Raw genomic sequence first — 27,500 nt, forward strand, 5'->3', positions numbered from 1 at the left:
TTCGTCAGCATTATTCGTCACTCACAAACAATTTTGCCCAGTTATTATCGACATAATACTGATTGGTAGGAGGCCACGGGGAAGACCCAGGACACGTTGGGAAGACTATGTCTCCCAACTGGCCTGGGGATCCCCCGGGAGGAGCTGGACCAAGTGGCCGGGGAGAGGGAAGTCTGGGCTTCTCTGCTTAGGCTGCTGCCCCCGTGACCCCATCTCGGATAAGCGGAAGAAGATGGATGGATGGATGAATTATTGACATTGTCAATATTCCCCTTGTATTCTCTTACACTTGTGTGTGTGTGTGCGTGTGCGTGTGCGTGTGCGTGTGCGTGTGCGTGTGCGTGCGTGCGTGCGTGCGTGCGTGTGTGTGTGTGTGTGTGCGTGTGTGTGTGTGTGTGTGTGTGTGTGCGCACGGAGGCGGGGGCCTGCCTGGCACAGAGACCCACATGGCCCCCGAGGTGGCGTGCGGGGGGCCCCTGAGTGCCAAGGTGGACGTGTGGAGCAGCTGCTGCATGTTCCTTCACATGCTGAGCGGCCGCCAGCCGTGGATCTGCCGTTTCTCTCCGCCGCTGTGTCTGCATGTAAGCCACGCCCCTTTATGCACCGTCAGGCGGCGCGCTCTACACCTGTCGTGGTTTGTCAGATCGCCAAGGAGCCCCCGCCCCTGTGGGAGGTGCCGCCCGGCTGCCACGCCATGACGGTCGAAGTGTTCCGGGCCGGGCTGCGGAAGGACGCGGTCAGGCGGGCGTCGGCCAGTCAGCTGCGGAGGAAAAGCGCCGAGGCCCTCAGAGCAGGTTTGTGAAACGCCGTGGCCCCGCCCACACTGACATGTGACCACAAGGACATGCCTCGCAGTGGGCGGTCTGCGTCCTGCGTCCGTCCAACTGGCCCGCCGCAAGCTATGGGACAGAAAGTCCGCCCCCTTGGCATCGCCGGACACCGCGACTCCCACAATGCACTGGGTGAGTCCTTGGAGGACCGCCGCCATGGAGGAGGATCAGCCCAGGTCTTTGAGGGACCAAGGAGACCGGGACGCCCACGTGGACCTCTACACAGGTGGGCTGAGGACAGACCTGGACTACGAGGGTGACCGCGAGGACGAGGACGAGGACGAAGAAGAAGAAGAAGAAGAAGAAGAAGAAGAAGAAGAAGAAGAAGAAGAGTCCACAACATACGTGCGAAGACTTCAAGGTTTCTTCCCCCTGCTGCAGCGAGGACGAGCGCCACAACACACCTGGCAGGGATCACACACCACACCTGGTGAGCAGGAAGTTGTCAATCAAGGTCAAGGTTAAAGGTCAGGTCTTCTTCCTGTGTCTTGTAGGTGTGGACATCACACCCTCCCCCGAGCCACGAGATGACCCCCCCTCCTGCTTCAGCAGCTCCTCGCAGGCCGACACCTCAGACCGGGTGTGTGTGACCGGGTGTGTGTGTGTGACCGGGTGTGTGTGTGTGACCGGGTGTGTGTGTGTGTGACCGGGTGTGTGTGTGTGACCGGGTGTGTGTGACCGGGTGTGTGTGTGTGTGACATGGTGTGTGTGTGTGACCGGGTGTGTGTGTGTGTGACCGGGTGTGTGTGTGTGACCGTGTGTGTGTGACCGGGTGTGTGTGACCGGGTGTGTGTGACCGGGTGTGTGTGTGTGTGTGTGACCGTGTGTGTGTGACCGGGTGTGTGTGACATTGTGTGTGTGTGTGACCGGGTGTGTGTGACCGGGTGTGTGTGACATGGTGTGTGTGTGTGACCGGGTGTGTGTGACCGGGTGTGTGTGACATGGTGTGTGTGTGTGACCGGGTGTGTGTGACATGGTGTGTGTGTGTGACCGGGTGTGTGTGACCGGGTGTGTGTGACCGGGTGTGTGTGACCGGGTGTGTGTGACATGGTGTGTGTGTGTGACCGGGTGTGTGTGACATGGTGTGTGTGTGACCGGGTGTGTGTAACATGGTGTGTGTGTGACATGGTGTGTGTGTGTGACCGGGTGTGTGTGACTTGGTGTGTGTGTGACCGGGTGTGTGTTACATGGTGTGTGTGTGACCGGGTGTGTGTGACCGGGTGTGTGTGACATGGTGTGTGTGTGTGACCGGGTGTGTGTGACATGGTGTGTGTGTGTGACCGGGTGTGTGTGACATGGTGTGTGTGTGACCGGGTGTGTGTGACCGGGTGTGTGTGACATGGTGTGTGTGTGTGACCGGGTGTGTGTGACCGCGTGTGTGTGACATGGTGTGTGTGTGTGACCGGGTGTGTGTGACATGGTGTGTGTGTGTGACCGGGTGTGTGTGACATGGTGTGTGTGTGTGACCGGGTGTGTGTGTGACCGGGTGTGTGTGACATGGTGTGTGTGTGTGACCGGGTGTGTGTGACCGGGTGTGTGTGACATGGTGTGTGTGTGTGACTGGGTGTGTGTGACCGGGTGTGTGTGTGTGACCGGGTGTGTGTGACCGGGTGTGTGTGACATGGTGTGTGTGACCGGGTGTGTGTGACATGGTGTGTGTGTGACCGGGTGTGTGTGACCGGGTGTGTGACATGGTGTGTGTGACCGGGTGTGTGTGACCGGGTGTGTGTGACCGGGTGTGTGTGACCGGGTGTGTGTGACATGGTGTGTGTGTGACCGGGTGTGTGTGACATGGTGTGTGTGTGTGTGTGACCGGGTGTGTGTGACCGGGTGTGTGTGACATGGTGTGTGTGTGTGACCGGGTGTGTGTGACATGGTGTGTGTGTGACCGGGTGTGTAACCGGGTGTGTGACCAGGTGTGTGACCAGGTGTGTGACCAAGTGTGTGACCAAGTGTGTGACCGGGTGTGTGACCGGGTGTGTGACCGGGTGTGTGACCAAGTGTGTGACCAAGTGTGTGACCAAGTGTGTGACCCGGTGTGTGACCCGGTGTGTGACTGGGTGTGTGACCAGGTGTGTGACCGGGTGTGTGACCAAGTGTGTGACCGGGTGTGTGACCAGGTGTGTGATGAGTCCAAGTAGGTTGTCTTTAATCTCTTTTGTCCCCAAAGGACTCGGAGCTGTCATCTGATGACCTCAGCTCAGGTGTCGTGTCTCCCTGTGAAGTCAGCACGGAGGCTGCGTGGGCACATAGTTCACCCTCACCCTGCTTCCAAGGTACCCAGCGACGGGCGCTTGGCGAGGGCTGGACGTTTGACGTGGTCATGTGACCGACAGGTGTGGACGTGTGGATCGAGGACGGCCGGGGGGATTGTCTGAGGATCAGAGAGCGTCGGCTGGTCCAGGTGGGACACGTCGCGGTGGGAATCAGCGAGCAGGTAAGAGAGCGGGAGAAGCACTTCCTCCGCCATCTTGTCGGCTCAAAGTTTCCATGACAACACCACCTTTCAGGTGGCCGTGGCTAATTTCACCTTGGAGACGCTGGACAGGAAGTCGCTGTGCTGGGATTGGCAGATCCAGGAGGCGTGTCTGTGGCTTCGATGCGTTCCTGCGCCCGACTCTTGCCGCCGTTGGAGGTGGAGAGTTCATGGCGGCAAACTGCAGCGGCGACCACATGACTGGCAAGAAACATGCTAATCATATTAGCATGGCCTTGAAGACGTTAGCCATTAGCTTCACATGCTAACTTCCTTTGCATGTCATCAGCTAATGTTTGAAAATGTTAGCTATTAGCTTCACATGCTAACTTTATTAGCATGTCATCAGCTAATATATCATGACGTTAGCCATTAGCTTCACATGCTAACTTCTTTAGCATGTGATCAGCTAATGTTACATGATGTAAGCCATTAGCTAAACATGCTAACTTCTTTAAAAAACATTAGGCCATGTCATGCTATTTTTCTTAGCATGCCATGAGCGAATGTTTGATGATGTTAGCCATTAGCTTTACATACTAACTTCCTTAGCATGTCATCAGCTAATATTTGAAGACTTTGGCCATTAGCTTCACATGCTAACTTCCTTGGCATGTCATCAGCTAATGTTTGAAAATGTTATCTATTAGCTTCACGTGCTAACTTTATTAGCATGTCATCAGCTAATATATCATGACGTTAGCCCTTAGCATCACGTGGCAACTTCTCTAGCATGACATGAGCGAATGTTTGATGGTGTTAGCTGTTAGCTTCACATGCTAACTTTATTAGCATGTCATCAGCTAATATATCATGATGTTAGCCATTAGCTTCACATGCTAACTTCTTTAGCATGTGATCAGCTAATGTTACATGATGTAAGCCATTAGCTAAACATGCTAACTTTATTAGCATGTCATCAGCTAATATATCATGACGTTAGCCATTAGCTTCACATGCTAACTTCTTTAGCATGTGATCAGCTAATGTTACATGATGTAAGCCATTAGCTAAACATGCTAACTTCCTTAGCATGTCATCAGCTAATGTTTGAAAATGTTATCTATTAGCTTCACATGCTAACTTTATTAGCATGTCATCAGCTAATATATCATGACGTTACCCATTAGCATCACGTGGCAACTTCTCTAGCATGACATGGGCGAATGTTTGATGGTGTTAGCTGTTAGCTTCACATGCTAACTTTATTAGCATGTCATCAGCTAATATATCATGACGTTAGCCATTAGCTTCACATGCTAACTTCTTTAGCATGTGATCAGCTAATGTTACATGATGTAAGCCATTAGCTAAACATGCTAACTTCTTTAAAAAACATTAAGCCATGTCATGCTATTTTTTCTTAGCATGCCATGAGCGAATGTTTGATGATGTTAGCCATTAGCTTTACATACTAACTTCCTTAGCATGTCATCAGCTAATATTTGAAGACTTTGGCCATTAGTTTCACATGCTAACTTCCTTGGGATGACATGAGCGAATGTTTGATGATATTATCTATTAGCTTCACGTGCTAACTTCCTTAGCATGTCATCAGCTAAAGTTTGAAAATGTTATCTATTAGCTTCACATGCTAACTTTATTAGCATGTCATCTGCTAATATATCATGACGTTAGCCATTAGCATCACGTGGCAACTTCCCTGGCATCACATGGGCGAATGTTTGATGGTGTTAGCTGTTAGCTTCACATGCTAACTTCCTTTGCATGACATGAGCGAATGTTTGATGATATTATCTATTAACTTCACATGCTAACTTCCTTAGCAAGGCATCAGCTAATGTTTAAAAATGTTATCTATTAGCTTCACATGCTAACTTTATTAGCATGTCATCAGCTAATATATCATGACGATAGCCATTAGCATCACATGGCAACTTCTCTAGCATGACATGAGCGAATGTTTGATGGTGTTAGCTGTTAGCTTCACATGCTAACTTTATTAACATGTCATCAGCTAATATATCATGATGTTAGCCATTAGCTTCACATGCTAACTTCTTTAGCATGTGATCAGCTAATGTTACATGATGTAAGCCATTAGCTAAACATGCTAACTTCTTTAAAAAACATTAAGCCATGTCATGCTATTTTTCTTAGCATGCCATGAGCGAATGTTTGATGATGTTAGCCATTAGCTTTACATACTAACTTCCTTAGCATGTCATCAGCTAATATTTGAAGACTTTGGCCATTAGCTTCACATGCTAACTTCCTTGGGATGACATGAGCGAATGTTTGATGATATCATCTATTAGCTTCACGTGCTAACTTCCTTAGCATGTCATCAGCTAATGTTTGAAAATGTTATCTATTAGCTTCACATGCTAACTTTATTAGCATGTCATCAGCTAATATATCATGACGTTAGCCATTAGCATCACGTGGCAACTTCCCTGGCATGACATGAGCGAATGTTTGCTGGTGTTTGCTGTTAGCTTCACATGCTAACGTCCTTAGCATGACACCAGCTTGGGTTTCATGACATTAGCCATTAGCTTAGCATGTGATCAGCTAATGTTACATGATGTTAGCCATTAGCCAAACATGCTAACTTCTTTAAAAAACATTAGGCCATGTCATGCTATTTTTCTTAGCATGGCATGAGCGAATGTTTGATGATGTTAGCCATTAGCTTTACATACTAACTTCCTTAGCATGTCATCAGCTAATGTTTGAAGACTTTGGCCATTAGCTTCACATGCTAACTTCCTTGGCATGACATGAGCAAATGTTTGATGATATCATCTATTAGCTTCACATGCTAACTTCCTTAGCATGTCATCAGCTAATGTTTGAAAATGTTATCTATTAGCTTCACATGCTAACTTTATTAGCATGTCATCAGCTAATATATCATGACGTTAGCCATTAGCATCACGTGGCAACTTCCCTGGCATCACATGGGCGAATGTTTGATGGTGTTAGCTGTTAGCTTCACATGCTAACTTCCTTTGCATGTCATCAGCTAATGTTTGAAAATGTTATCTATTAGCTTCACATGCTAGCTTCTTTTAAAAAGCAATAGCTCATGTCATGCTATTTTTCTTAGCATATTAGCTAATGTCTCATGACGTTAGCCATTAGCTTCACGTGACAACTTACTTAGCATGACATGAGCGAATGTTTGACGATGTTAGCCATCAGCTTTACATGCTAAGTTTACGTAGCAAACATTAGCTCCCTAGCATGACATGTTTGATGAGGCTAGCCATTACTTTAACATGCTAATTTGTGTTTATTGTACATTTACTTTGATGCCAATTAAAGTACGAAATAAATGTTCCTATTAATGTTTCTACTTCTTACTTTCAACTTTGTCATTTATGACAATACTAATAGTTACAGTATGTTTTACTAGTAATATTTATTGGTAGTAGGTAAATAGTATGTAAGTTTAAGTAGCAGTAATATATAAGTATGGATTAGTAGTAGTAATGTAAGAGTGCGAATTTTGCGAGTATTCTAAGTCTCTTCATTGCTTGAATGTTCTTCACTTTCTGCTGCTACATAACAGTGGTTCTCAAATGGGGGTGCGTGTACCCCTGGGGGTACTTGAAGGTATGCCAAGGGGTACGTGAGATTTTTTAAATATATTCTTAAAACAGCAACAATTCAAAAATCCTTTATAAATATATTTATTGAATAATACTTGAACAAAATATGAATGTAAGTTCATAAAGTGTGAAAAGAAATCCAACAATGCAATATTCAGTGTTGACAGCTAGATTTTTTGTGGACATGTTCCATAAATATTGATGTTAAAGATGTATTTTTTGTGAAGAAATGTTTAGAATAAAGTTGATGAATCCAGATGGATCTCTATTACAATCCCAAAATCAGGGCTCGTTACTTCTGTGTGTAGAAATCTTTATTTAGAATTGAATCACTTGTTCATTTTAAAACAAGTTTTTAGTTGTTTTTTTTCTTTCTTTTTTTCAAGAAAGACCACTACAAATGAGTAATATTTTGCACTGTTATACAATTTAATAAATCAGAAACTAATGACATAGTGCTGGGGCTTCACGGTGGAAGAGGGGTTAGTGCGTCTGCCTCACAATACGAAGGTCCTGCAGTCCTGGGTTCAATCCCGGGCTCGGGATCTTTCTGTGTGGGGTTTGCATGTTCTCCCCGTGAATGCATGGGTTCTACTCCGGGTACTCCGGCTTCCTCCCACCTCCAAAGACATACACCTGGGGATAGGCCCCTCCCACCTCCAAAGACATGCACCTGGGGATAGGCCCCTCCCACCTCCAAAGACATGCACCTGGGGATAGGCCCCTCCCACCTCCAAAGACATACACCTGGGGATAGGTTGATTGGCAACACTAAATGGTCCCTAGTGTGTGAATGTTGTCTCTCTATCAGTGTTGGCCCTGTGATGAGGTGGCGACTTGTCCAGGGTGTACGCCGCCTTTCGCCCGAATGTAGCTGAGATAGGCGCCAGCGCCCCCCGCAACCCCAAAAGGGAATAAGCGGTAGGAAATGGATGGATGACATAGTGCTGAATTTTACTTGTCTCTTTTTTTCAACCAAAAATGCTTTGCTCTGATTAGGGGGTACTTGAATTAAAAAAATGTTCACAGGGAAATGTCGACAGTAATGCATCACTGAAAAAAGGTTGAGAACCACTGCTCTAGAAAATACTTGTTAATGTTATGACTAGGTGGTGACGTCATCATCTCCCGTCTTCGACAGTTTAACATTAAGTGTAAACTACGTGTTAGCAATTCAATATACAAACACATATAATGTACACATGGTAATATTGGCCAAAAGCTACGTTCAAGTGGGAAAGGTTGATAGATTGATTCGTAAGTGTCAGTCCGAGTGGGAGTCCAAACTTCCATTCGCTATTTCCTCGACATTTTGTGCAACGTACGGTCAGCGTCACGCAGGGCCGTGATTGGATAGCGGCGTCCAGAAGGCGGGTCTTGGGTGACACCATACACACTCTGATTGGCTGAGACTGGATAGTGGGAGGCACTCGTTCGCCGGCGTTTAACGGGTTGCGCAAGACGCCATTTTGGAGTGACAGCGAAAAATAACGGAAAGACCGAGCAGCTAGCCTTGGAAAAGGTAATTTCCGCTTCAAGACGATGTATCTCCTCGGTAGCGTTTAAGTGTGCTCCCGGAAGGTTTCGTGGCTGTAGCCGAGAGTCGCTGCGTCCAAACGAAGCCTTTTATCGAGCGTTTGGCATGACGTCACTGTATTCTAGCTGCTGTGACGCGGCATTTAGCTGCTAGCATCTTAGCTAGCAGCTTCCTGCGTTCTAACATGTTTGTGTGGTTAAGTGGCGCTTACTTACTTAAGTGCCGCACTTAGTTCGCGCATGCTGACGTTCAAACATTCTTACAAGGCGCCCGCCAGCACATTTCATGCGACGGGATTCTAAAGACACCGTTTTGACAACGCTGTGTCGTCCGATAGCAGGCGGCTAATGCTAACGCTAGCAGTAATGTCTTCCAGGCCCGCCGCAAACTACCAACTAATACATCAAACTACCAACCACATCATTGCCAACTAATACATCAAACTACCAACCACATCATTGCCAACTAATACATTAAACTACCAACCACATCATTGCCAACTAATACATCAAACTACCAACCACATAATTGCCAACTAATACATCAAACTACCAACCACATCATTGCCAACTAATACATCAAACTACTATCCACATCATTGCCAACTAATACATCAAACTACCAACCACATCATTGCCAACTAATACATTAAACTACCAACCACATCATTGCCAACTAATACATTAAACTACCAACCACATCATTGCCAACTAATACATCAAACTACCAACCACATCATTGCCAACTAATACATCAAACTACTATCCACATCATTGCCAACTAATACATCAAACTACCAACCACATCATTGCCAACTAATACATTAAACTACCAACCACATCATTGCCAACTAATACATTAAACTACCAACCACATCATTGCCAACTAATACATCAAACTACCAACCACATCATTGCCAACTAATACATCAAACTACTATCCACATCATTGCCAACTAATACATCAAACTACCAACCACATCATTGCCAACTAATACATTAAACTACCAACCACATCATTGCCAACTAATACATCAAACTACCAACCACATCATTGCCAACTAATACATTAAACTACCAACCACATCATTGCCAACTAATACATTAAACTACCAACCACATCATTGCCAACTAATACATCAAACTACCAACCACATCATTGCCAACTAATACATCAAACTACTATCCACATCATTGCCAACTAATACATCAAACTACCAACCACATCATTGCCAACTAATACATTAAACTACCAACCACATCATTGCCAACTAATACATCAAACTACCAACCACATCATTGCCAACTAATACATTAAACTACCAACCACATCATTGCCAACTAATACATTAAACTACCAACCACATCATTGCCAACTAATACATTAAACTACCAACCACATCATTGCCAACTAATACATCAAACTACCAACCACATCATTGCCAACTAATACATTAAACTACCAACCACATCATTGCCAACTAATATATTAAACTACCAACCACATCATTGCCAACTAATACATTAAACTACCAACCACATCATTGCCAACTAATACATTAAACTACCAACCACATCATTGCCAACTAATACATCAAACTACAAACCACATCATTGCCAACTAATACATTAAACTACCAACCACATCATTGCCAACCAATACATCAAACGGAATTGTTGATTTAGTTTCCAGCGGCGACTACTGACCGTGATGTTAAAACGATGGAACGCTATCTAAACGTCACCACGGTACGGCATGATCATACTAGAAAGGCCATGGCCGTTTTTTAATATTGTTATATTTTTGGGCCATATCCGATATATATTCCGATATTTTGCCTTGCCTTGGCCTTGAATGAACACTTGATGCATATAAACACAGCAGTATGATGATTTTATGTGTCTACATTAAAACATTCTTCTTCATACTGCATTAATATATGCTACTTTTAAACTTTCATGCAGAGGGAAATCACAACTAAGTCAATTGACCAAAAGTGTATTTATTAAAGTTATTAAGCAATGGCACAAACATTCAATCATTTCCGAAGCATAAAGTGTAAGATTGTCAGAGACATTTTAAGTGTCAAATAAAAATGAGCTACATGATAGGAAATCAAATAGTATTGGTCCTTCACTATGTGGTATGTTACGATGAACGTTATGAAATTCTCTTCATTCTCTAGCGAGTGACTTTTCAAATGATGCTACATATTAGCAGTAATGCTACTTTTTATAGCAACGCTATTGCCCCACACTTGACAAATTACGGTTGTCTGTTTGACATATTCCCACCTGAAGCCAAACCACCGCCAGACGATGGAAACCCAGCTGTTTTTATTGGGAATTAAGTCTTCCTTCATTTGTTACCAAATCCGCACCTGCTTTCTCTCGTACGGCTACGTTAGCAGCTAATGTAGCCCAGTATGCTAGCTCTCTGCTCTGCGAGGGCGGACGCGCATGTGAGCTATGATGTGACGTATGTAAGAATGTAAGAACATGCGCCCGCTTGTCTGTGAGAAGGAAAGACAGGAAAGCGTGAGAAGAGCCTGTAGTGTAATGCCCGCAGCAAAAAGCAACTGCGTGAGAACGTATACTCGAATATTTCGATATAGTCATTTTCTATATCGCACAGAGACAAACTCGCTATCTATCGTATATATCGATATATCGCCCAGCCCTACCATGGTACCATATTATTGTAGTGTATGTCCAGTAAAAGACTTGATAAAAACGCTATATTGCATAAAATGAAGTAACAAGAATGTTTATGATAAACACACTTGGTGTGATTGAATACAAAAGAAATATTTTCCACTACAAACATGTAGTTTCAAGTGCAAAGAATTGTGCGGAAACACCCACAAATAGAAACAGAAACTTACTGTTGAGTGTCCTTTAAAGTGACAATGTTAACATCAATCAATCAATGTTTGCTTACATAGCCCTAAATCACAAGGGTCTAAATGGGCTGCATGAGCCACAACGATATCCTCGGCTCATATTCCACATCAGGGCAAGGAAAAACTCAACCTAATGGGATGACGATGAGAAACCTTGGAGGGAACAGCTGCAATGGACTTCGAGTAGATCTAGCATAATATTGTGAGAGTCCAGTCCATAGTGGATCTAACATAATAATGTGAAAGTCTAGTCCATAGTGGATCTAACATAATAGTGAGAGTCCAGTCCATAGTGGATATAACATAATAGTGTGTGAATCCAGTCCATAGTGGATCTAACATTATTTTGTGAGAGTCCAGTCCATAGTGGATCTAACATAATAGTGTGAGAATCCAGTCCATAGTGGATCCAACATAATAATGTGAAAGTCTAGTCCATAGTGGATCTAACATAATAGTGTGTGAATCCAGTCCATAGTGGATCTAACATAATTTTGTGAGAGTCCAGTCCATAGTGGATCTAACATAATAGTGTGAGAGTCCAGTCCATAGTGGATCCAACATAATAATGTGAAAGTCTAGTCCATAGTGGATCTAACATAATAGTGAGAGTCCAGTCCATAGTGGATATAACATAATAGTGTGTGAATCCAGTCCATAGTGGATCTAACATAATAGTGTGAGAGTCCAGTCCATAGTGGATCTAACATAATAGTGTAAGAGTCCAGTCCATAGTGGATCTAACATAATAATGTGAGAGTCCAGTCCATAGTGGATCTAGTTAATAGTGTGAAAGTCCAGTCCATAGTGGATCTAACATAATAGTGTGAGAGTCCAGTCCATAGTGGACTTTTTTTGGGCTCTGGGAATCACTATTAAGCCAGGGTTCTTTGAGGGCAGATTTCTTGCCGGGACATATGGTACAATACAATCAGCAAGATAGGATGGAGCTAGACAGTGTAGTATTTTATATCTAAGTAGTAAAACCTTAAAGTCACATCTTAGTGCACAGGAAGCCAGTGCAGGTGGACCAATATAGCTATATGTATGTATGTACAGAAAGGTATATACAGTATAGGCGTAATATAATCAAACTTTCTTGTTCTTGTCAAAAGTCTAGCAGCCGCATTTTGTACCAATTGTAATCTTTTAATGCTAGACATAGGGAGACATGAAAATCATAGGTTACAGTAATGGAGACGAGACGTAAAGAACGCGTGAATAATAATCTCAGCCTCGCTTGTGGACAAAATGGAACAAATTTTAGCGATATTACGGAGATGAAAGAAGGCCGTTGTAGTAACACTCTTGATGTGTGACTCAAACGAGAGAGTTTGGTCGAAGATAATACCCAGATTCTTTACCGAGTCGCCTTGTGTAATTGTTTGGTTGTCAAATGTTAAGGTGGTATTATTAAATAGGTGTGTAATTGTTTGGTTGTCAAATGTTAAGGTGGTATTATTAAATAGGTGTGTAATTGTTTGGTTGTCAAATGTTAAGGTGGTATTATTAAATAGGTGTGTAATTGTTTGGTTGTCAAATGATAAGGTAGTATTATTAAATAGGTGTGTAATTGTTTGGTTGTCAAATGATAAGGTAGTATTATTAAATAGGTGTGTAATTGTTTGGTTGTCAAATGTTAAGGTAGTATTATTAAATAGGTGTGTAATTGTTTGGTTGTCAAATGATAAGGTAGTATTATTAAATAGGTGTGTAATTGTTTGGTTGTCAAATGTTAAGGTGGTATTATTAAATAGGTGTGTAATTGTTTGGTTGTCAAATGATAAGGTGGTATTATTAAATAGGTGTGTAATTGTTTGGTTGTCAAATGATAAGGTAGTACTATTAAATAGGTGTGTAATTGTTTGGTTGTCAAATGTTAAGGTGGTATTATTAAATAGGTGTGTAATTGTTTGCCTGTCAAATGGTAAGGTGGTATTATTAAATAGGTGTGTAATTGTTTGCCTGTCAAATGTTAAGGTGGTATTATTAAATAGGTGTGTAATTGTTTGGTTGTCACGTGTTAAGGTGGTATTATTAAATAGGTGTGTAATTGTTTGGTTGTCACGTGTTAAGGTGGTATTATTAAATAGGTGTGTAATTGTTTGGTTGTCACGTGTTAAGGTGGTATTATTAAATAGGTGTGTAATTGTTTGCCTGTCAAATGTTAAGGTGGTATTATTAAATAGGTGTGTAATTGTTTGCCTGTCAAATGTGAAGGTGGTATTATTAAATAGGTGTGTAATTGTTTGGTTGTCAAATGATAAGGTAGTATTATTAAATAGGTGTGTAATTGTTTGGTTGTCAAATGATAAGGTGGTATTATTAAATAGGTGTGTAATTGTTTGCCTGTCAAATGTTAAGGTGGTATTATTAAATAGGTGTGTAATTGTTTGCCTGTCAAATGTTAAGGTGGTATTATTAAATAGGTGTGTAATTGTTTGGTTGTCAAATGTTAAGGTGGTATTATTAAATAGGTGTGTAATTGTTTGGTTGTCAAAAGTTAAGGTGGTATTATTAAATAGGTGTGTAATTGTTTGGTTGTCAAATGTTAAGGTGGTATTATTAAATAGGTGTTGGTGTGTAGCAGGACCGATAATCAGCATTTCCGTTTTAGCGTTGAGTTGCAAAAAGTTAGCGGACAACTATTGTTTGTCAGTAAGACACGCCTCCAGCTGACTACAATCCGGCGTGTTGGTCAGCTTTAGGGGCATGTAGAGTTGGCTGTCATCAGCATAACAGTGAAAGCTAACATGTATGATGTCACCTAGTGGCAGCATGTAGTTACTGTGGGACTCCGCACGTTACCTTAACATAGTCCGAGGTCACATTGATATGGGAGACACACTGTATCCTAACATCCAGAGTAATAACTGCAAAACCATAATGTTAAATTTGGACTTTCTGAGAAACATTGTCCTCTGCAGTGGACATGTTCTTATATCCGGTTGGCTAATGCAGTTTCTAGGAAAAGTTACCTCACAATTTAACTTTCAATTAACCCGCAAATTTCCAAGTGATGACAAGTTCGTAGAAAAGTGAAAAACGTAATCAAACTTTGTGCCCTTCAATCAGTCCTACAATATCCCCACGCACAGAAAATAATGGCAGACCACCTTGATCTTAGCGGGCACAAGCAGGTCGGCCACTAATTGTCACGTACCCACTTGTAGCTTCAATGTTTTGCATGTGGCGAGTTGTAAGGTTTTAGCTTGAGGGAAACTGTAATCTGGCAGATTGTGACACAACGGTAGCTAATTGTCATGTTACTTTCATATTCCAACCCCTCCCAGGACAGCAATTCACCACTTCATTTCCTTCTTCCCTTTGACAGCGCCGTCACCATGGGGAATGTATTCACTAACTTATTTAAGGGCCTGTTTGGCAAGAAGGAGATGAGGATTCTAATGGTCGGCCTTGATGCTGCAGGGAAGACCACCATCCTGTATAAGTTGAAGCTTGGAGAGATAGTCACCACCATTCCCACCATCGGTTTGTACTTTGAAATGATCCAACTCATGTTTACCTCAGTGGCAGCTGTCCAGTTTTTGCTCATGTAAAATAATACTGTGTACACATGAAAGCCTAACGTGGTTACGTGGTAAGGTCAGATGCTAACCCTTCTGTTTGTCGTCAGAATGATATTTGCAATGTATTAGCAGATCTCTCACTGTCACTTTTGTGTTTGTGCAGGTTTTAATGTTGAGACGGTAGAATATAAGAACATCAGTTTCACTGTTTGGGATGTGGGCGGTCAGGACAAAATCAGGCCGCTGTGGCGTCACTACTTCCAGAACACTCAAGGTCAGTTTGCATTGCTGCCTCTAGGTGGTGACACACACACACACACACACACTAGGGCTGAAAACTATCACAATATAAGTGTTGTATATCGCTTGATGTTGAAAATTATGGATATTTTTACGACCTATTTAAAATAAGGAGCTGAAGGAAAAAATATTTACTTCCTCGACTTAAAATCCCTCAGCTTTTCAGGACCGAAAGATAATGACAACACAAGCATGGAAAACACTCAAACAATGAATGGTTATTAAAATATTTACTTTCTGGAATGAAAAAAAAAACACAAGTAATGTAAAAAACATGTTTACTTTTTGATATCAATATAAAACACAAAGCGCTTTTGCCAATGAAGCTAAAGTCAAATAAACAAGTTTTGTTCTTCAACAAGCAGCATGTACTTCAGGCCAACAGAAATAAACCGGAGTGATCATACACACTCTGTGCCTCATTGACAACTCAGACTGCGTTCATTTGGATGAGAAGACAAAACATTTCAGCTACTATTGGCGTTATTTGAACACTGATAAAGTTAGCAGTTAAAGTACGAGACTTCACGGAAGTGGAAGCGATGGTGATGAAGTGAAACCAAGCGATCGGCTCCGTAAACTTGTCTTTAACTTCACCATTCAAATTCCACTTAACAATATTTTTGGGAGAAAATATTGCATATTTTTTGTGTTTTTTCACATTAAAAAAGTATGATTTGACTGAAGGGGCATAAAAGAAACCAACAAGGGCATTACTTGAAAACATATTCATAGGTTTGAAGTTGGTCTTGAGATCTAAGTGTTCAATGTAGGGCTGGCTGGGCGATATGGCAAAAAAATGACAACTATTCATTTTCATAGCATCCGATATCGATTATTATATCAATTATTATTTGTCTTTAGTGAAGTGAATTATATTTATATAGCGCTTTTTCTCTAGTGACTCAAAGCGCTTTACATAGTGAAACCCAATATCAAATTTTTTTTTTTACATTTAAACCAGTGTGGGTGGCACTGGGAGCAAAATGGGTAAAGTGTCTTGCCCAAGGACACAATGGCAGTGACTAGGATGGCGGAAGCGGGATTCGAACCTGCAACCCTCAAGTTGCTGGCACGGCCGCTCTACCAACTGAGTTATACCGCCCACTTTAAAATTGGATTGTCCCGTGCAGGATTATACAGAATATAGTTCCATGACTACTGTTTACTACTGCAGTATCTTGGAACTGACATTTCAGTTTGGACTTATACATGCTAACATTGTGTTTACTAGATGTGTGATGGACTAATACATGCTAACATTGTGTTTACTAGATGTGTGATGGACTAATACATGCTAACATTGTGTTTACTAGATGTGTGATGGACTAATACATGCTAACATTGTGTTTACTAGATGTGTGATAGACTAATACATGCTAACATTGTGTTTACTGGATGTGTGATAGACTAATACATGCTAACATTGTTTCTACTAGATGTGTGATAGACTAATACATGCTAACATTGTGTTTACTAGATGTGTGATGGACTAATACATGCTAACATTGTGTTTACTAGATGTGTGATGGACTAATACATGCTAACATTGTGTTTACTAGATGTGTGATGGACTAATACATGCTAACATTGTGTTTACTAGATGTGTGATGGACTAATACATGCTAACATTGTGTTTACTAGATGTGTGATGGACTAATACATGCTAACATTGTGTTTACTAGATGTGTGATGGACTAATACATGCTAACATTGTGTTTACTAGATGTGTGATGGACTAATACATGCTAACATTGTGTCTACTAGATGTGTGATAGACTAATACATGCTAACATTTTGTGCATATACTGTATATAATTGTGTTTACTAGAGGTGTAACGGTACAGGTAACCCACGATATGGTCTGTACCTGGTTTTAGGACCACAGGTTTGCTTCTTTTTCAGTATGTTTTTTGGGGGTAAAAAGTTATTTAGTTTTTCTGCTTGTCATCAAAAAGTGCATTCTGCACTTAAAGTAGGGCTGGGCGATATTGCCTGTTTTTTAATATCGCGATATTTTTAAGCCATATCGCGATATACGATATATATTACGATATTTTGCCTTGGCCTTGAATGAACACTTGATGCATATAATCACACCAGCATGATGATTATATGTGTCTACATTAAAACATTCTTCTTCATACTGCATTCATATATGCTACTTTTAAACTTTCATGCAGAGAGGGAAATCACAACTAAGTCAATTGACCAAAAGTGTATTTATTAAAGTTATTAAGCAATGGCACAAACATTCATGTCATTTCCAAAACATAAAGTGTAAGATTGTCAGAGACATTTTAAGTGTCAAATAAAAATGAGCTGCATAATAAGAAATCAAATAGTATTTGTTCTTCACTATGTGGTATGTTACTAAGGTTATGAAATTCTCTTTATTCTCTAGCGAGTGACTTTAAAAATGATGCTACATATTAGCAGTAATGCTACTTTTTATAGCAACGCTCGTGCCCCACACTTGACAAATTACGGTTGTCTGTTCGACATATTCCCACTTGAAGACGAACCACCGCCAGACGATGGAAACCCAGATGTTTTTATTGGGAATTAAGTCTTCCTTCATTTGTTACCAGATCCGCACCTTCTTTCTCTCGTACGGCTACGTTAGCAGCTAACGTTAGCCACGCCGCTAGCTCTCTACTGGGCGAGGGCGTGTATGTGACGTATGACGTGACAGTATGTGACGTATGACGTGACAATATGTGACGTATGACGTGACAGTATGTGACGTATGACGTGACAGTATGTGACGTATGACGTGACAGTATGTGACGTATGACGTGACAGTATGTGACGTATGACGTGACAGTATGTGACGTATGACGTGACAGTATGTGACGTATGACGTGACAGTATGTGACGTATGACGTGACAGTATGTGACGTATGACGTGACAGTATGTGACGTATGACGTGACAGTATGTGACGTATGACGTGACAGTATGTGACGTATGACGTGACAGTATGTGACGTATGACGTGACAGTATGTGACGTATGACGTGACAGTATGTGACGTATGACGTGACAGTATGTGACGTATGACGTGACAGTATGTGACGTATGACGTGACAGTATGTGACGTATGACGTGACAGTATGTGACGTATGACGTGACAGTATGTGACGTAAGACGTGACAGTATGTGACGTAAGACGTGACGTAAGACGTGACAGTATGTGACGTATGACGTGACGTATGACGTGACAGTATGTGACGTATGACGTGACAGTATGTGACGTATGACGTGACAGTATGTGACGTATGACGTGACAGTATGTGACGTATGACGTGACAGTATGTGACGTATGACGTGACAGTATGTGACGTATGACGTGACAGTATGTGACGTATGACGTGACAGTATGTGACGTATGACGTGACAGTATGTGACGTATGACGTGACAGTATGTGACGTATGACGTGACAGTATGTGACGTATGACGTGACAGTATGTGACGTATGACGTGACAGTATGTGACGTATGACGTGACAGTATGTGACGTATGACGTGACAGTATGTGACGTATGACGTGACAGTATGTGACGTATGACGTGACAGTATGTGACGTATGACGTGACAGTATGTGACGTATGACGTGACAGTATGTGACGTAAGACGTGACAGTATGTGACGTAAGACGTGACAGTATGTGACGTAAGACGTGACAGTATGTGACGTATGACGTGACGTAAGACGTGACAGTATGTGACGTAAGACGTGACAGTATGTGACGTATGACGTGACGTATGACGTGACAGTATGTGACGTATGACGTGACAGTATGTGACGTATGACGTGACAGTATGTGACGTATGACGTGACAGTATGTGACGTATGACGTGACAGTATGTGACGTATGACGTGACAGTATGTGACGTATGACGTGACAGTACGTGACGTATGACGTGACAGTACGTGACGTAAGACGTGACAGTACGTGACGTATGACGTGACGTATGACGTGACAGTACGTGACGTATGACGTGACAGTACGTGACGTATGACGTGACGTATGACGTGACAGTACGTGACGTATGACGTGACGTATGACGTGACAGTATGTGACGTATGACGTGACAGTATGTGACGTATGACGTGACAGTATGTGACGTATGACGTGACAGTATGTGACGTATGACGTGACAGTATGTGACGTATGACGTGACAGTATGTGACGTATGACGTGACAGTATGTGACGTATGACGTGACAGTATGTGACGTATGACGTGACAGTATGTGACGTATGACGTGACAGTATGTGACGTATGACGTGACAGTATGTGACGTATGACGTGACAGTACGTGACGTAAGACGTGACAGTACGTGACGTATGACGTGACAGTACGTGACGTATGACGTGACGTATGACGTGACAGTACGTGACGTATGACGTGACAGTACGTGACGTATGACGTGACGTATGACGTGACAGTACGTGACGTATGACGTGACAATATGTGACGTATGTAAGAATGTGCGCCTGCTTGTCTGTGAGAAGGCGACAGGAAAGAGCGAGAAGAGCCTGAATGCCCGCAGCTAAAAGTCCTGCGGGAGAACGTATACTCCAATATTACGATATAGTCATTTTCTATATCGCACAGAGACAAACCCACAATATATCGTATATATCGATATATCGCCCAGCCCTAACTTAAAGTATCAGTGGTGTAGTGAATACTGGTGAATTATTATTTGTATTTAATGACTTGTATGCATACGTGCTTCTCACCAGTGTTTTATTTATTATTATTTGTATTTAATGGCTCGGATCCAATGATCCTAGAAAGACTATTTTGCCCGGGGGCATAAATGGTAGGGTCTCCCAAGGCAAACTGGTGAAGGCATTGGACCGTGTCCCTCGGGAAGTCCTGTGGGGAGTGCTCAGAGAGTATGGGGTAATGGAATGTCTTGATTGTGGCGGTCCGCTCCCTGTATGATCAGTGTCAGAGCTTGGTCCGCATTGCCGGCAGCAAGTCGGACCTGTTTTCAGTGAGGGTTGGACTCCGCCAAGGCTGTCCTTTGTCACCCATTCTGTTCATAACTTTTATGGACAGAATTTCTAGGCACAGTCAGGGTTTTGAGGGTATCTGGTTTGGTGGCCGCAGGATTAGGTCTCTGCTTTTTGCAGATGATGTGGTCCTGTTGGCTTCATCTGGCCAAATTCTTCAACTCTCACTGGATCGGTTCGCAGCCGAGTGTGAAGTAACCGGAATGAGAATCAGCACCTCCGAGGCCGAGTCCATGGTTCTCGCCCGGAAAAGGGTGGAGTGCCATCTCCGGGTTGGGGAGGAGACCCTGCCCCAAGTGGAGGAGTTCAAGTACCTAGGAGTCTTGTTCACGAGTGAGGGAAGAGTGGATGGTGAGATCGACAGACGGATCGGTGCAGCGTCTTCAGTAATGCGGACGCTGTATCGATCCGTTGTGGTGAAGAAGGAGCTGAGCCGGAAGGCAAAGCTCTCAATTTACCGGTCGATCTACGTTCCCATCCTCACCTATGGTCATGAGCTTTGGGTCATGACCGAAAGGACAAGATCACGGGTACAAGCGGCCCAAATGAGTTTCTTCTGCCGTGTGGCAGGTCTCTCCCTTAGAGATAGGGTGAGAAGCTCTGCCATCCGGGAGGAACTCAAAGTAAAGCCGCTGCTCCTCCACATGGAGAGGAGCCAGATGAGGTGGTTCGGGCATCTGGTCAGGATGCCGCCCGAACGACTCCCGAGGGAGGTGTTTAGGGCACGTCCGACCGGTAGGATGCCACGGGGAAGACCCAGGACACGTTGGGAAGACTATGTCTCCCGGCTGGCCTGGGAACGCCTCGGGATCCCCCGGGAAGAGCTAAACCAAGTGGCTGGGGAGAGGGAAGTCTGGGCATCCCTGCTTAGGCTGCAGCCCCCGCGACCCCACCTCGGCTGGGCAGAAGAAGATGGATGGATTGATTGGATACATTATTACTACTCACCAGTGTTTTATTTATTATTATTTGTATATTATGACTTGTAAACATCAGTGCTTCTCACCAGTGTTTTGGTAAACAACAAGCAGTGACTCAGATTGTGGAGTTTTTCAAACTTAATTACAGTATCTTTAATTTAATAATTACAATTACAGTATCTTTAATAAAAGTATATGACATTTGAATTGGAGGTACCATAAAATAATGTGTAGCAACAAATAAAACAAGTTGAATGATTATTTCAGGAACAAAATGTTTTTAAAAGTGATTTGAACAGAATGTTTTACAACATGTCATGTCAGAGCAATCTTTGCAGACATAAACAAAAAGTCTGATTTCAAATATTTAGATGAGAGAAAAAAGCCTTTTTCTGCCTAAATGAGTGTGTGTGATTCCCCCAGTTGGGACCAACAAGGACTCCTGGGAGTGCCTGCAGGTCCGCTTTCAAGGCAGGATTACTGATCATCTGCTGGAAGGAAAAAAGAATGCAAATCAATGTTCTGAATCATTGACTTATTAAATTTTACCATCAATTATTCCACTTTGAAATTTTGTCAGAGAAAATATTGCATATTTTGGGTTTTTGTCCCCCAAAAAATAGATTTGTGTTTATTTTTCCAAAAAGAGCATAACACATCAAAATAATAAGTTTGTATAGACATATGGTTCTGAAGTTGATCTAGAGCACAACCTGCGAAAGCTTGGAAATAAAGTGTCAATAATAAAACATTTGATTTTTAATCCATTTTGACAGAAAAACTGTGCGGCTGCCAAAAAGAATAAGTTAGCTCATGTGATGGATCACATTGATTGTGTAGACATGCCGACTCATCACTTTTTACTTCCCTTGAATGATACTACTAGTGTATATCACAACTTGTCATTCATCCTAATGAAATATCTGATTGACTCATATTTCAAAAGGGTTGGGTATCGTTTCAATTCGAATGATTCTGATTCTTTGTTTCGATTCCGATTCCTGACTATTCTCGATTCAGATTCTTTCTTTAAAAAAAAAAAAAAAAGGCAGGATCAAAAAAAAGTTTAGGATATTTTAAATGAGCTAGCTAACCTACAGTCTTTCTGAATGAAATAGTCTGACGTTCTCCATCAATTTTAATTCTATTCACTTTTTATGAACTTTACTTTAAATTCCTCACAGGGCTGTTTTCAACTAGAATATAAATATCAAATCTATGAACTTGAATATAAATATTATAAATGATGAATACATTTTCACAGGGGTACACTTTCCTCAAGAGAGCTTTACCTTTGAAAACCTCATGACAACACATTTCCACACACAAGTGTATGATGCTGCAGGTACTTAAACATGTTACTGTGCTCCCACTGATGGGCTAACCTGCTGCAGAAAAGCAAATGAATAAGAAACAACTTGCAAAAGCCAGTCCAGATTAGCAGCAAGTACAGTATAAAACCAGAGACACTTCTTGTTTGGGAAAATGAGCATATCCACCTTCTCAGGCAGGATGTGTGAGGTTCTGGACAGATAGTGTCTCCTGTCCAAGACATTTATTTGTACTCCATGAACTCGGAGGTGCCTCATCATGTTCCACATGCACCCTCCTAATAAGCACGAAAGGGTCCTGTCACACATGTTACATTTCGCCGATATTTCATTTTTTTTTAGTAAAATAAAGCCACACTTTCGGCCGTCGACGACCGCTATCCATGCTTGACTGACTCACTCGGCTATGCTAACACTTCCGGCGGTGGGCGCTTTTTCGTTGGTGTTCAGCAGCTTTCTTCCGGGTCGGCGGACTTATTCTTTTTTTCCGGTCGGCGGACTGGGTCTCGAAACTAGGAATCGAAATGTAAACTTTTGACCGATTCCGGGAGAATCGGAAAGGTAGTCCCGGTTCCAATCGATACTCGACACCCGACCCTATGTTCCAAAGCAAGTTATTCACCCATCAATTGCAAAAGATTTGTGGGTAAAAAAAACAACAACTCTGGTAGCTCAGTTTTACCGTAAAACAACCCTAGATTTTTCTGTTTAAGAAAAAAAGTGATAGCAATTTTCCATTTACAATGTTTTTTTTTTTTTTATTTTACTGTAGAATGGACATTTTTTACTGTAGCAAATAACTAATAGTGTATTTTGCGTACTATGAAGTGCAGCGGTGTATTTACTGTAAGCCCAGCCAGGATGTTTGAGAAGAAAACATTTTGTCCTTAATTTAGCCAGACATGTACGTTGTGAAAGGAGTTATTTACACAGAAGAATGTTGTGTTTACATTCTTTAACTGTGCAAGTCGACAGAGAGTGCCCTCTGCTGGAGGAAGCCTGTCTCACCTGCTCTGCTGGACCCCTTCAAGGCCATTAGAGGCACTACCTTATGGAATACTTTGCCCATTGAAAACACTTCATTTCTTAATGCAACAGGAAGTCAGGCACATGGCGGAGAAGATATCCTCTCACAATAAACGGAGTCAAGTGCTGGGTTTAACCTCAGTCTCCCGGTGTCACAGGTCTGATCTTCGTGGTGGACAGTAACGACAGAGAGCGTGTCACCGAGGCGCGGGAGGAACTGTCCAGGATGTTGTCGGAGGACGAGCTGCGAGACGCCGTGCTGCTGGTGTTTGCTAACAAGCAGGTGAGGCGCGTGCGTGTGTGGCAGGTGAGGTGGTGTGACACTCAGCTGTGGTGTGGTGCAGGACCTCCCCAACGCCATGAACGCAGCAGAGATCACAGACAAGCTGGGCCTGCACTCCCTGCGCCAGCGTAGTTGGTACATCCAGGCCACGTGCGCCACCAGCGGGGACGGTCTCTACGAGGGTCTGGACTGGCTGTCCAACCAGCTGAAGAGTCAGAAATGATCCATTCCACCTGTCAAGCTTTTTCTTTGTTGTTTCTTTGTTCTGTTTCGACACAATGGCAGCACCGGATCCAGACTCCAACGTGACCCGGCTTTCTTTCAACTACTTCCTTTGTCCCTTCCCCCTCCCCCTTTCTTTCGGGTGGTGTGTGTACCTTGTGTTTGGTGGGCCAAACTCCGCCCACTCTGTCTGCACGTCCCTTCTGTCCCCTCCCCTCCCCAGAGGAAGCATGGTTTTCATAAGGCCCCGACAGCAAGGGTGGCCCCTCCCCCGCCGTATTAAACACCTGATCGCTAGACGCTGACTTACCTGCAAGCCCCGCCCACCTGTAAGAAGCATTTAACCTGTATCAGGTCAGACTGAGTCCACACCACATCCTTGGTCTTTGCTGCCATGTGAAAATCATGCTGTCTCTCCAGCACCAGACCTTGTCTTGGACTGAGACTTTGTCCTCCTCCTTCATCACTCTTTCTACTTTGACTGCAACCCAAACACCCCAGCAGCAGTCTGGAGGATGTGACCCAAACACCCCAGCAGCAGTCTGGAGGATGTGACCCAAACACCCCAGCAGCAGGCTGGAGGATGTGACCCAAACACCCCAGCAGCAGGCTGGAGGAGCTTTTCTCACCAGCGCTTTGGATGACCAAACAAGATGGCAGGTGCTTGGTGAAGTCCTGGCTGCTTCTTGTGTGGAGACTGATTGTAAATGTGTAAACTGTTTGTGTGGGCTTTCCTCAACACATTAATAAACATGATTTGATCCAAACACCTGCCTATGACATCATGTTTAAATCAACACATTAATTATCGTGATTAGATCCAAACACCTGCATTGTTCTTGAATGCCTGCTGGCTCCATGAAGACAGAATACAATCATGTAGAAAAGAGTCAACACAAGAAACAAAGTTGCTAGTTTCATCAACTTCATTTCATCCAAACTGCCTGGAAAACAAAAACAAAAACAAAAACCAACTGCCTCGCAGCTCACGTGCTCTTCCCAACGTGGCCGCTGGGTGGCGCCAAAGCAGCGCGTGAGTCATAGCCGAGGATACCTGCGCCACTTCCTCATTCATACACCTGTCAACGTGCGGGAAGGGGGCGTGGTCAAGCCTAACCCACTCCCAGGCCGTCGCCAGCTACTTCCTGCTCCCTGCCGGTGTTGCTTCAGTTTGGCGCGATGGCTGCCGGCTGATTCCCGCCGAGACAGCAGCAGGTGTGCAGGTGTCTCCGAGGTTCCAGGTGAGTCCCTTTTCAGTCCGCGTGTGGTGACGTCACCGGTTGAGGTGTGCTCATGGAGGGGGAAGGTTCCTCAGTCGTCCGCCGCTCGCAGCCCATCGCCATCGCCTCCAACAGGTGTGAATGCAGGTCTCAGGTCAGAGGTCATTGTTTAGACTTCCTGTGTGGGCGGGGTCACATATGGAGCAGGAAGTGATGATCTCGCACACCCACATTCCAGCTTTGTGTTTCCTCAGGTTCAAAGGGGCGGAGTCTTTGTCCTCGTCTGCGCCCGCCATCCCCAACCCTTTTCCTGAGCTGTGCAGCCCCTCCCATTCCCCTGTTACCATGGCGACACTCACAGCACCATCCAGTGACAGACACGTAAGTCTGACACACCCGCCCCCCCCACCCACACCACCCCCCCACGCGTTGCCGGTCCAACCGGTCCGGTGGCTGTGACACGCCCACGCGTCTCAGGCGGGAGTAACGTGCGCTCTGATTGGTCGGCAGCTGCTGAAGGTGTTTGGCGAGGACCACCGTGGGCGCTCGCTGTGGGTGGGCCGCACCACCACGGCCAGGGAGGTGTGTCGCACGCTGGTCCGCACCGCCGGCTGCGGCCAGCAGGAGGACTGGACCCTGCTGGAGTGTCACCCCGCTCTGGGCCTGGGTGAGACACGCACGTGACCTCTGACCCCGGCCACACCCCCTGACCCTGTCTCCGCAGAGAGGTGCCTGGAGGACCACGAGGTCGTGCTGGAGGTCCAGGCCAGCTGGTCCCTGACGGGCGACAGCAGGCTGCTCTTCTGCAAGAACTACGCCAAGGACCAGGTCTTCTGCCAGCCCGCGGTACGTTGGCCATGACATCATCCCGCTTAGCGATTAGCAGCTGTGACCGCTGCAGGTCCACCATGACATCATCCCGCTTAGCGATTAGCAGCTGTGACCGCTGCAGGTCCGCCATGACATCATCCTTCTTAGCGATTAGCAGCTGTGACCGCTGCAGGTCCGCCATGACATCATCCTTCTTAGCGATTAGCAGCTGTGACCGCTGCAGGTCCACCATGACATCATCCCGCTTAGCGATTAGCAGCTGTGACCGCTGCAGGTCCACCATGACATCATCCCGCTTAGCGATTAGCAGCTGTGACCGCTGCAGCTCCGCCATGACATCATCCTTCTTAGCGATTAGCAGCTGTGACCGCTGCAGGTCCACCATGACATCATCCCGCTTAGCGATTAGCAGCTGTGACCGCTGCAGGTCCACCATGACATCATCCCGCTTAGCGATTAGCAGCTGTGACCGCTGCAGGTCCACCATGACATCATCCCGCTTAGCGATTAGCAGCTGTGACCGCTGCAGGTCCACCATGACATCATCCCGCTTAGCGATTAGCAGCTGTGACCGCTGCAGCTCCGCCATGACATCATCCTTCTTAGCGATTAGCAGCTGTGACCGCTGCAGGTCCACCATGACATCATCCCGCTTAGCGATTAGCAGCTGTGACCGCTGCAGGTCCACCATGACATCATCCCGCTTAGCGATTAGCAGCTGTGACCGCTGCAGCTCCGCCATGACATCATCCTTCTTAGCGATTAGCAGCTGTGACCGCTGCAGGTCCACCATGACATCATCCCGCTTAGCGATTAGCAGCTGTGACCGCTGCAGGTCCACCATGACATCATCCCGCTTAGCGATTAGCAGCTGTGACCGCTGCAGGTCCACCATGACATCATCCCGCTTAGCGATTAGCAGCTGTGACCGCTGCAGCTCCGCCATGACATCATCCTTCTTAGCGATTAGCAGCTGTGACCGCTGCAGGTCCGCCATGACATCATCCTTCTTAGCGATTAGCAGCTGTGACCGCTGCAGGTCCGCCATGACATCATCCTTCTTAGCGATTAGCAGCTGTGACCGCTGCAGGTCCACCATGACATCATCCCGCTTAGCGATTAGCAGCTGTGACCGCTGCAGGTCCACCATGACATCATCCCGCTTAGCGATTAGCAGCTGTGACCGCTGCAGCTCCGCCATGACATCATCCTTCTTAGCGATTAGCAGCTGTGACCGCTGCAGGTCCACCATGACATCATCCCGCTTAGCGATTAGCAGCTGTGACCGCTGCAGGTCCACCATGACATCATCCCGCTTAGCGATTAGCAGCTGTGACCGCTGCAGCTCCGCCATGACATCATCCTTCTTAGCGATTAGCAGCTGTGACCGCTGCAGGTCCACCATGACATCATCCCGCTTAGCGATTAGCAGCTGTGACCGCTGCAGGTCCACCATGACATCATCCCGCTTAGCGATTAGCAGCT

The 27,500-nt window shown here is 44.6% G+C and overlaps 3 protein-coding genes across 8 annotated transcripts in view; all 3 read left to right on the top strand.

The window, feature by feature from the left end:
* LOC133536644 (mitogen-activated protein kinase kinase kinase 14-like) overlaps positions 1-6,625 on the top strand; it is a 16,109-nt gene extending 9,484 nt beyond the window's left edge. Inside the window, exons 10-16 of the mRNA XM_061877264.1 lie at positions 418-581; positions 644-794; positions 856-1,260; positions 1,325-1,410; positions 3,001-3,106; positions 3,167-3,267; positions 3,341-6,625. Coding sequence (XP_061733248.1) covers positions 418-581; positions 644-794; positions 856-1,260; positions 1,325-1,410; positions 3,001-3,106; positions 3,167-3,267; positions 3,341-3,526 — 1,199 coding nt within the window. The 3' untranslated portion in view covers positions 3,527-6,625. The remainder of the gene's footprint in view (positions 1-417; positions 582-643; positions 795-855; positions 1,261-1,324; positions 1,411-3,000; positions 3,107-3,166; positions 3,268-3,340) is intronic.
* Positions 6,626-7,780: 1,155 nt separating this feature from the next.
* On the top strand, positions 7,781-24,731 carry LOC133535911 (ADP-ribosylation factor 1-like). 4 transcript variants are annotated; one of them, XR_009802352.1, is made up of 6 exons: positions 8,239-8,406; positions 14,658-14,815; positions 15,017-15,127; positions 23,618-23,742; positions 23,804-24,549; positions 24,584-24,731. XR_009802352.1 is itself a non-coding variant. In XM_061875963.1 (5 exons), exons 2-5 carry the CDS (start codon positions 14,668-14,670, stop codon positions 23,963-23,965), a joined length of 546 nt encoding a protein of 181 aa, XP_061731947.1. In that variant the 5' UTR covers positions 7,781-7,805; positions 14,658-14,667; the 3' UTR covers positions 23,966-24,731. The 4 variants fall into 4 exon arrangements, 2 of the variants coding, with proteins under 2 accessions (XP_061731947.1, XP_061731946.1); XR_009802353.1 differs by having other exon boundaries at positions 23,804-24,515; XM_061875963.1 differs by lacking the exon at positions 8,239-8,406 and adding an exon at positions 7,781-7,805 and having other exon boundaries at positions 23,804-24,731.
* A 359-nt stretch (positions 24,732-25,090) lies between these two features.
* Positions 25,091-27,500, top strand: part of LOC133535892 (growth factor receptor-bound protein 7-like) — a 14,026-nt gene continuing 11,616 nt past the window's right edge. For 2 of the 3 annotated variants that reach the window (XM_061875931.1, XM_061875930.1), the window contains exons 1-4: positions 25,091-25,319; positions 25,439-25,565; positions 25,695-25,851; positions 25,909-26,030. In XM_061875931.1, coding sequence (XP_061731915.1) covers positions 25,258-25,319; positions 25,439-25,565; positions 25,695-25,851; positions 25,909-26,030 — 468 coding nt within the window. In that variant the 5' untranslated portion in view covers positions 25,091-25,257. The remainder of the gene's footprint in view (positions 25,320-25,438; positions 25,566-25,694; positions 25,852-25,908; positions 26,031-27,500) is intronic. The other variant, XM_061875929.1, reaches the window with a different exon arrangement.

This window comes from Nerophis ophidion, linkage group LG17 (genome assembly GCF_033978795.1).
Source record: "Nerophis ophidion isolate RoL-2023_Sa linkage group LG17, RoL_Noph_v1.0, whole genome shotgun sequence".
In the NCBI taxonomy this organism is placed as follows: Eukaryota; Metazoa; Chordata; class Actinopteri; order Syngnathiformes; family Syngnathidae; genus Nerophis; species Nerophis ophidion.

What these genes read in the sequence shown, in the direction of transcription:
- LOC133535911 (XM_061875963.1), top strand. Translation starts at nt 14,668, where the DNA reads ATGGGGAATGTATTCACTAACTTATTTAAGGGCCTGTTTGGCAAGAAG. An exon ending in CACCACCATTCCCACCATCG is followed by an intron (nt 14,816 to 15,016) that starts GTTTGTACTTTG and finishes GTGTTTGTGCAG; the next exon opens with GTTTTAATGTTGAGACGGTA. An exon ending in CTACTTCCAGAACACTCAAG is followed by an intron (nt 15,128 to 23,617) that starts GTCAGTTTGCAT and finishes CCGGTGTCACAG; the next exon opens with GTCTGATCTTCGTGGTGGAC.